Source organism: Denticeps clupeoides, unplaced genomic scaffold, assembly GCF_900700375.1.
Source record: "Denticeps clupeoides unplaced genomic scaffold, fDenClu1.1, whole genome shotgun sequence".
In the NCBI taxonomy this organism is placed as follows: domain Eukaryota; kingdom Metazoa; phylum Chordata; class Actinopteri; order Clupeiformes; family Denticipitidae; genus Denticeps; species Denticeps clupeoides.
This window is the reverse complement of record NW_021629923.1, coordinates 14,966-25,500: the sequence shown is the minus strand read 5'-3', so window position 1 is coordinate 25,500 and position 10,535 is coordinate 14,966. Positions and strand designations below refer to the sequence as shown.

General features: G+C 43.8%; 1 protein-coding gene across 3 annotated transcripts; it reads right to left on the bottom strand.

Moving 5' to 3' along the window:
• Positions 1-19: 19 nt before the first annotated feature.
• On the bottom strand, positions 20-3,392 carry LOC114777367 (transformer-2 protein homolog beta-like). 3 transcript variants are annotated; one of them, XM_028966970.1, is made up of 8 exons: positions 3,250-3,392; positions 2,134-2,270; positions 1,867-2,041; positions 1,567-1,755; positions 1,182-1,297; positions 712-849; positions 392-465; positions 20-260 (listed from the first exon to the last, which is right to left on the bottom strand). In XM_028966970.1, exons 1-8 carry the CDS (start codon positions 3,280-3,282, stop codon positions 250-252), a joined length of 873 nt encoding a protein of 290 aa, XP_028822803.1. In that variant the 5' UTR covers positions 3,283-3,392; the 3' UTR covers positions 20-249. The 3 variants fall into 3 exon arrangements, with proteins under 3 accessions (XP_028822803.1, XP_028822804.1, XP_028822805.1); XM_028966971.1 differs by having other exon boundaries at positions 1,879-2,041; XM_028966972.1 differs by lacking the exon at positions 20-260 and having other exon boundaries at positions 384-465; positions 1,879-2,041.
• Between the last annotated feature and the right edge of the window lie 7,143 nt (positions 3,393-10,535).

The window sequence follows — 10,535 nt, the reverse complement described above, 5'->3', positions numbered from 1 at the left end:
TTATCCAAAACAGTGAACATATGAAAAGAAGCTGTTTATTCTCTCAATACTGTCAGCTTTATACACACAGCACAAGGGGACAAGTGTGTGCCCACATCTTAAAAATAATAAAATAAAATAAAAAATCCACACACGTTAAAATGACAATCCAAAAAAATAATGAAATCCTTAGTCACTGTGGGGATGGGGGGCAGCAACACGTTACAAAAAAATCCTTCCAACATTAAACCTGGTCAAAAGAGTGCATCATCAGTAGTGACCTGTGAAGAAAATACCGGCATGAACAACTTGAAGTGTGAAGACACGCATCTTTATGTCCACTGAATAAATAAAACAATTTTTTGAATCTGTAAAGAGCTCAACAATGAATACCACCAGGCTCTTTACTTACGTGGAGAGTAGGAGCGCGAGCGTGAGCGGGACCTGTAACCCCCACGGCCATAGTATGGAGAAGGAGACCGACGCCTAAGGAAAAATGTATAGCACACATCATGAACAAACTTCAGCTGCATGGAGGGTCATCATTTCACTTATGTAAAATGCTGGATAAGAGTGGTTTTTAAAACATTGTGTTGAATATATGGGGAGGGGGTGGTGATCACTGCACCTCCTCATCTTTGTGGAAATAAGGCGCAAGCTACAGTTGTTGACAGATTGAGAATAAGAAATCAATAGAAAATGACAACATGTCTCTGTGTGTAAACATGCTACCTGTAAGAACGAGAATAGTCCCGGTCCTCATAGCGATCGTAGCCTCGATCGTAGCCCCGATCATATCCTCTGTCATAGCCTCGATCATAGTAATCTCGAGAATCCCGAGACCGCCGGGACATGCTGGGACCTCCGCCACTGTGGGACATTGACAAAGAAATACAAATGTGATCGATGTCATGTAGTTTTCTGACATCTAGAAACATTCCGGTTTTCTGTTTGATTTATGAAGGATAAGATGAATGCCATAGTGGGACACCACCTGGGAACATTAGATGCCTTAACCACTCTACACAGACCAGCCCTTCAGCCCAGCATAAAAAAACGAGCACGCAAGCAGCAGCAGATCCCCACAGCCTGAGCATGTTCCTGGTAGGAACCAAGAAACATCTACTGCAGCCACTACTAACTGAAGTAGTCGCAGAAAGCAAGCATGAAAAATAATGTAGCAATCAGAGAACCAAACTCACTATGTCGGTCTTCCCATGTAGATTCCAGGAGTAGGGGTGTGTGGCCTCTTTGTGATTGAGTAGTCAACCCTGATCCTGCGGCCATCTAGCTCCATTCCATTAGCATGCTCCTTTGCCTTAACAAAAAAACAAATCAGCATTCAACAGATGCAAAGTGTCTTACGAATCAACAGTTACAAGGACAGTCCCCCTGGACACACTCAGGCTTGAGTGTGTCCAGACCAACTCAAAGAACAATGCTGAAAATATAACCATTAGTTTTATTAGAATTATTAACAGGAAAATTAATTCCCACACATTCCAGTTCTCCCTAAAATCTCTAATGCACATAATACATACATCATATGCAATGAATCCTTTTTATCAAGACATGGTTACCCCATACCTCCTTGGAATCCTCTTTGTTCTCGAAGTAGACGAATGCAAAGCCCCTGGAACGCCGCGACTGCTGGTCATAGACGATGCTCACATCTGCTAACGGACCATATTTGGAGAAGACGTCCCTTAGGTCACGCTCAGTGGTGTACAAGCTAAGACCAAACACCCCCAGGCAGCAATTAGGATCGGGATTTGCCTGTAAAATAAGGGGAAAGGTGGGACCATTTTAACAGACAGACAGATCACACCTTACACTCCACTCCAGACTTTCAGCAGTAAAAGAAAGAGCACAATCAACCCCACAAACCTTCTCACATACCCTGTTTCCAATATGGCGGCGGCGGTTGGACATCGGCGACCGGCTGTGGGACCTCCGACGGCGGTACTCATCGCTGTTGGAGCGGCTGCGGGACCGGCGGCGAGAGCGGGAGCGCGACCTGGACCGGCTGTAGCGCCTGCGAGAGCCCCGGTGTGAACCAGAACTAAACAAACGGAAAGACAACAGTGACTGAACACACTGAACATGAGGATTACAGTTCATTGTAAAAGCTGGTCAAGAGAAGCATCAACTCACCCAGACTTGGATCTGGACCTGGATCTGGAGCGGGAGTGGCGGGAGCCCTCCTTGGAACGCGTCGCAGGTGAGCGGACCAGCGAGCGGCTGCTAAACTGGCCCCTGGGAGAAACACTCCTGGAGGCCGAACGGGACTCCTACATTAACCACAGCAGGACGGATTAGACCAAGCCACGCCACACACACAGAAAACTTTATCTGGTGTGCTCCTGAACACACCAGACACACTGTACATGTGGTCACTACATGGAAATGGCTTAGATATCAGATTTTAGTGACTGGATTCTGTAAATAGAGGTGTTTTGTGTGTGTGGCAGAAAAGTGCATGCACACATAAGACAAACATACTAAGAATTACTTAACGCAGAAGAACACTTCTGATCTTAACTTCATCCCTTCAAATACATGTTTTCTTCTTTCTTCACATTTCTGACTTCAATCCTCTTCACTTCCTCACAATGACAATTTAGTCTACAGCGGCACTTCTTCCCTCTTATAACAAGCATGCATTCACAAAAGTCATCTTCATACATCTGAGCTTCAAATTATTTTCATAAAGAAACTTGACATCTGACGACTTCTGCATTTTCTTCCTCCAACCTTAACCTTAAAAAAAGAAAAGGATGAATGTTCAACTACAAGCATTATTGTAAGCATGTGTCCAAGTGAACAGGTCATGCATTTCTGAAACACAGCAAACAGGGAGTGCGGGCTTCTCGCCTCTCAAACGGCCGCCAGACCCCGCGACTACAGTAATGGAGACGAATAAAAGCGCTAGAGTTAAATAAAGCAATTCTGAAACAATTCTGCAACTGTCAAGTACACTGCTAAGCTAACACTTAATATTAGCGGTTACGTTGGCAGGCTAACAAAGCAAGATGCTACCATGCTACACATTGTATTACTACATTATATTACCAAATAATTATAATTACTACATACAATACGACTCAACAAGAGGTGGATTTGCTAAATATGCATAAGGTTAAAACATAACTCTTATTTGATGAGCTAAGCGACTATATTTGCTAACGCAACTGCGCAACATCGCGCTTCTCCGACTAGCAGAGAGCAGAAGGTTCATTAACAGCGAAAAACACACACAGACACACGTACCCGGCCAGCAAACTCTTTCTCGTTATCACTCATATCGCCACGTTACGACAAATGCAGCGGACAAGCGTGCGGGGACTGCGGCTCCTGCGGCTCAACGCACAGAAAACAGCCTGCGATCCCGGGCCCCGGTCACGTGTCTTCAGTCCCTGCGCTCCGTCCAGTACGGCGCCACCTACCGGCGTGGAGGGTTATTACAGCACGGCCTCTTCCTACTGCTGTTCAAGTATCAGCAGTAAAATTGAAATTTAATTAAATATATTTGAATTTTAATTGCACAAACTGCATTCAATTGAATTGAATATTTTTTAATATGAACAGAGACTCTGAACAACATGCATTCAATCAACTTGCCTCTTTAATGTGTTCACCCCATTCAGCACCAGCCCACGTCAACAAAGTTCCTACCAGGAACAGAATTGTCACCAGAAAGGAAGTAAGTATGAAAACACTGACTGCTTATCTTGTCTATTGCCCGTTATTCTGCCCCGTTGCTCTCCTTATCTATGAACGAACATAGTCAGTCAGATATGCTGGCAGTTTCCTGATTCTTCCAGAACAGCGTCTTTTGGATCCGTAGTCTTCTGACAGGTAACCTCTGGACAAGAGGTCTCCGCTGCAGTATTCAGCTTGTCCGCAGATTTCTCACATACCATGAGAGACTAGATGGTATCAGTTCCTTCACAGGAGGGAGTCCTAGGTAGTTAGTTAGTTAATTATTCCTTTCATTCCATTGCACTGTAGCAGGGTGCGACATACAGTACAGGCCAAAAATGTGGACACACCTTCTCATTGAATGTGTTTTCTTTATCTTCATGACCATTTACGTTGGTAGATTCTCACTGAAGGCATCAAAACTATGAATGAACACATATGGTGTTCTGTACTTAACAAAAAAAGGGTAAATAAGTGATTTTTTTATATTCTAGTTTCTTTGCTCTGATTACTGCTTTGAACACTCTTGGCATTCTCTCGATGAGCTTCAAGAGGTCGTCACCTGAAATGCTTCTCTAACAGTCTTGAAGGAGTTCCCAGAGGACTTTAGCACTTGTTGGTCCAGCTCACCCCAAACCATCTGGATTGGGTTCAGGTCCGGTGACTGACGGTGACTTTTTGTTAAGTACAGAACTCCACATGTGTTCATTTGGCCTGTACTGTATACAATGAAATTGTGGGGGCTACTTAACCCAGTAGACATTAGACATCATTACCCAAGATTGGGTAATGGGGCCAACCTGGTGTTTGTGTAGGTGGGTGGTAGTAGCCTAGTGGGTAACACACTCGCCTATGAACCAGAAGACCCGGGTTCGAATCCCACTTACTACCATTGTGTCCCTGAGCAAGACACTTAACCCTAAATTGCTCCAGGGGGACTGTCCTTGTAACTACTGATTGTAAGTTGCTCTGGATAAGGGCGTCTGATAAATGCTGTAAATGTGTACACTTACATATTTTTACAGCAATTATCAGACGCCCTTATCCAGAGCAACTTACAATCAGTAGTTACAAGGACAAGTACAATCCTCACTCAGGGACACAATGGTGGTAAATGGGATTTGAGCCTGGGTCTTCTGGTTCATAGGCGAGTGTGTTACCCACTAGGCTACTACCACACCATGGGCCATTATGTGGGCCAGAATCAGCTGTGTACCTTCACCTGTGTCTGTTTTCACCTAATATCCTTAATCACGTGTGAATGATTGCCTTTGTTCTGCAAATGTGACAATTTGCAGGCCATCAGTTAATGGACAGACATGTCCCAATCTGCTTCCATCTTGCGGCCATGCTCATACTTTTTCTTATAGTGTGAAGGATGTACCAACTCATCAAAAGATTTGCAAGCGATTTTTGACAGTTTTTCTGACTTTTTCTGTTGGCTCTCCATCACATGTATATGTGTCGGCTAATTTTTTTTATAAATAAAACAGACTTGTGTTTCCTTATATTTTGTGAATGTGTGTCTTTCATATATGCAGGTCAGTCACTGTGTGGGATATTTTGTATAGATATGGCAGATCTTTGTGAAGCTTTCCATGTCATACACAGAGGTTTGGCCTGCTTTGGATTTGAGCTCTTCTGAGTAAAAAATGCAAATGTGCCAGGCCTCACAGGTAATGGGTTCTTCGGGTAATGGGGGGATGGGGAGTGACACATTCCAATGGGCCAACCACTTAAAAATGAATGGGAGCCATTTGTCAGTGATTGAGTTCTTAGTTTCAAATCAATGGGCCATTTGGGTGGTCTTTAACCTGAACTCACGCGTAATAACAATAAAACAATGCATCAGATTTTCTGGTAGCGACAAATTCAGGTGGACCAGCTTCTGCTACAGAGCTCCTTCCTGCTTATATTCGTAACTCAGATACAACAACAACAACATTTATTTCTTATATAGCCCAAAATCACATACAGTATGTCTCAATGGGCTTTTTCAGGCCCTACAGTTGACACCCCCCACACTTGACCCTTCTGCACACAAGGAAAAACTCCACACAAAACAAACTCTAGGAGAGAGAAAAAAAAGAAAGGAAGAAACCTTGGGAAGGAGTGATACAGAGAGGGACCCCCTTCCAGGGGGCACTGGTGGCCTAGCGTTTAAGGAATCGGCCCCGTAATCAGAAGGTTGCCGGTTCGAATCCCGATCCACCAAGGTGCCACTGAGGTGCCACTGAGCAAAGCACCGTCCCCACACACTGCTCCCCGGGCGCCTGTCATGGCTGCCCACTGCTCACTCAGGGTGATGGGTTAAATGCAGAGGACAAATTTCACTGTGTGCATCGTGTGCTGTGCTCCTGTGTATCACATGTGACAATCACTTTACTTACTTAAAGGGTAGAGTGAGCCTGCAAATGGTGTCAGTGCAGGGTTGGATATGATATAATGATATCATACAGTGTCAATATAGTACCAATATAACATATACCAATATAATAATTATGATCCATCTTACTTTTTTAAACCCTTGTACCCTCAGCACAGCCATCAGTTCCCGTTCCCCTGCATAGGCCTGAAATGAACAACTAGAGCTGTTTCTTCACCAGAAGCTCGGACTACTGTGGCTTGTAATGAAATGTTCTGTCATCCTGCTTTATTGTGTTTTAGAAATCTCACCTGCCTTGTTCCTGCCAATGCTGGTCTGGACCCGTAAAAATGGCTTCATGGGTTCTTGTGTTGGGCTATATACCTATGAAAGATAATATTGATGGCATGCTGCAGAAGTAGCGTGGAAAGAATGACATCCTGAACCTCTTCCGGACTCTCAACACCAGCTTATTAGGCCAAGAAGGCGGAGCAGCATCTTTTTCCTGCAGCCCATCTATAGGATAGTGAAGTAACACTGCACAACACCTAGTGCACACAACAAAATGTGTCCTCTGCTTTGAACCATCATGTAACCCAGTAGAAAGAGCCCCTCATTTCATATAGGGATAGTGTAATTAATCAAAAGTAATTTTTTTTGTTCTTATCACTCGTGGTAAACCAGACTATGATTAAAGTTATTTGGGTGCCTGTCAAGTTTTGTTTATTTGCTATTGGTCGGGCCACTCCGTACTGTATCGCTATTGCATGAGAGGGAAAGTCCCGCCCTGATTTGTGTTAGCAAGTTAGGGAGTACAACGCAGCACCACGAGGAGCGCACACGAACGAGAGAGAGAGCGAGAGACAAAAGTTCGGTTTTGGTGGTTTTAAAAAAAAAGTGGTTTTAACCACCAAAACCAGTGGTTTGAATCACTCAAAGCACCTGAAATTTCCTAGAACCTGTGAATGTCTCTGTACAGATCGTCTTGGTGAGTCACGCTAAGCTAAGCTAAAGTAGCTAACTTGCATTGCACCTTATGCTAGCGAAATTTAATGTGAAATGATACTGTGTGGTTATGTTTACAGTAAAATTGTAATTGTAAAATGAGTACAGTTCACTTAATTAATGTTCTGTGACTTGAGATTGTTTTGAGATGGAATGTTTTATTTTGAATGATAATTTTGTTCATATGGTTAAATGTTAATTGTATGGTAACACTTGAAATCATAATTAATGGTTAAAAAGAGTAACTAATCATAATTTCATGGTTGATAACCTAAAACATATAATTCAGGTAGCATTGAATAAAACAATACTTCATAGAGGGATATGGAAGAAATACTGGTATTCTATGCTATGCAAATTGGGAGATTATTTCATTTTGAGAAACCAAGAATTTTACAGAGATATGGCCATAATGATTTGAAGGTTATGCCTGAAACAATAAGGTTGTATGTTGTTATGCAGGCTAGGTTTTTTGTTCTATTGAGCCTTCCTCGGAAGAAATTGAAAGCTGGATTTCTCCCTGACGAGGGGGATGGCGAGCCACCTGGAAAGCGGATGTTCTTCACCTATCTGAGAGGGAACTTCTCCATTCCTTCTCCATCACACAGGTCACCGGTGTGGTAGGACTTGATCTGACATCCTTGACTTTGACTGTTACCTACTGACTAAGACTTACTGACGAAAGACCTACTAGACTATAACGCACTGACTAAGAAGAAAACAACTCAATTTGGGAAGAAGGAAAGAAAGAGAGACTTTATAATTATTTCAAATTGTTACATGTTAATTATTATGTTATGGTTTTATAAGAGAAGTTTTTGTTGTTTTGTTATAGTGAATGCCAGCTGTTAGATTGTACATTTATTTTCTTATTTCCATTTAAATATACTTAGTAAGTTCAACTGTCTCCCCTGGTCTGAGCATCTTTTTCCCTGGCTATCACATAGCACAGCATTTACCTCCATGAACCTAGACACTGGTCCCCCCTTTGGTGAATCACCTGAGCTTGTATATATCTATAAGGGTAGTTACATTCTTTACAGTGGTTACAATCACCCTTGGTGAGCAGTGGGCATGTGATGTCCCGTGGCGGGGTATGTGTATGTTCTGTTTGTGTCTGTATGTGCAGGGTGGCTCCTCATTAGCCCATGACAAATTTTGGGGGCTTGTCCACAATTTCTTATGGTGTAGGAAGGATATCTTGTAGGCTGTGGACTTTGTAGGCTGTGGGCTTCCAACAGACGCTGTTTGTTATGTTAGTTTAATGTTTTAGTTTGTTGTTTTTGGGGAAAAATCTGGGGGGAGGTACGTGTCGAACATTTCTGTCTCAGTCAGAGACTGGAAATGTCGCAAGCTTGCATTTAAAGTTGCCCAAAACTGGTGACTTCCCTGAAGACTAACTAGATCTCAGGTAGCTGACTGGTTGGGTAGGTTAGGAGCTGGAGTTCCTAGAAACCCACAGGAGCAGACTGAGTTTGGTAAACAACCCAGTGTGCCATTGTAGTTGGATCTGTGTAGTGGTTTTCATTGTTTTGGCATGTTCACCTTTTATTTCAATCTATATTTTGCATGTCGGGGTAGAATTACTGGTCATCATGGCTACAGGTTTTGTTGAGTTCCCTTCTGACAAGTTGTTAGCAGAGTTAACAAAGGAGCAGCTATTGGGTGTAACTGACTTCTATGGCATTCCCATTGCCAGCGCCGATAGAAAGTTGGAGGACTTATTAGTAAAGGCTTACAGAGACTAATGTGGATTATGTCAGTTCCTTTTGTGAACGGCTTCATAGGGCTTGTGCTACCGCTTGAGCTTCCTTAGAACACGCACAAGGGTCTATGAAAGCCCGATATGATTAGAAAGCAGTCTCTCGATCTTTTCAGCCGGGTGATACAGTTCTGGTTTTATTACCACTAATTGGGTTTACTCTCCAAGCCAAATTTTCAGGTCCTTATGTGGTGGAGTCTCAGTTAAGTGACACTGATTACGTTATTTGCACTCTTGACCGAAAATGTATATGTGTGTGTGTCATGTGAACATGTGTGTGTGTCATGTGAAATACGTTATGAGAGACAGTGATGCAACACAGGACAATGTAGATCCACCAGGAAAAAGAGGCAACAACATTTTTTTATGTAGCCCAAAATCACATACAGTATGTCTCAATGGGCTTTGACAGGCCCTACAGTTGGCTAAGGCCAGACGGAAGATGGGGTTGTGGAAGGGGAGGTCCCTCTCCTTCCTCGGAAAGGTACTTGTGTTAAAGGTGGACATTCTTCCCACATTGCTCTACCTTGCACAGGTGTACCCCCTTCCCCGTGCTATGAAACGGGGTTTAACAAAGGATGTTTTTAGCTTCATCTGGGGTGGCAGGTATGAGTATGTGAGGCGTGAAGTAATGTACCTGAGGAAGGAGGAGGGGAGGAGAGATGTACCTGACATCCCTCTTAAACTCGATTGCCTCTACCTCTCGCAGCTTTGTCGCCATCTGGTCGCTCCTCACGAGCACCCCCACCAATACCTCGTACTTCTGTGGCTGAGTTTCCCGATGCGCCATTTGGGCCCATTGTGGACAAACGCTGTTCCCAAGGCCGAGACGCTGCCTGCCCACTACAGGTATGCTGTTAGACTGGGTAAGTCCATCCAGGCAGACGGTCTCGGTGAAGCCTTGCTGAAGCATAGGGTCTTGTATAAGACTCTGCTCAGTAAAAGGGGTACTCAAGCCCTTGGGCCAGGATTCAGCCACCTGAGTTAGACCACCGTCTGCAAGACCTCAACTGGCGTTGCCTGCATGGCAAGCTGCCAGTTAGAGAGGTCCTGCCCACGGCCCCAGTGTAACAACGACAAATCTATTAGACACGTGATGTGGGACTGTGGGCATGCCAAAGCAATCTGGCATCTGGTCGGCAGCCTGTGCAGAAACCTAGACCAGCAGGCGGTATTGACGTACGAGAAGATCCTACATGGATGGCCGCTGGGACCAGTGGGGTCAACAGCCCTTTGGGTGTGGGAGGTCGTTAGCATTACCAAATCTGCCATCTGGGATGCGAGGGCCGCTCTCATCCGGAGGGGGACAGATCTCACTCCCCAGGGTGTCGTCCGTAAAATCCGGGCTGATCTCGACTTCAGGATGGAGAAGGACGTCACCAACATGGGCTACGAAGAGGCTGCTCTTAAGTGGCACGCCCTTCTGGGCTCGTAGCCCAGTTGCCATTTTTTGTGCCGTCCGAAACATCTTCTCTTTTTGTCCTCAAAGCAAGTAGTGGCTGCATTTAAAACAAAAAAAGCTCAAAAAGTAAAAGCGACTGCCTTTTATTTCAGATTAGGGTGTGGATTTTGGTGTATTTATTTTATTTATTTTATTTTGGTGTGTTACTTAAGTAAATATATAAAGGGAAAAAAAATAATTATGGACTTATGTGATGATTTGAAACATGTGCACCTATTTATATATTTATTGTGTGATTTTATTATTTTGACTATTTCATA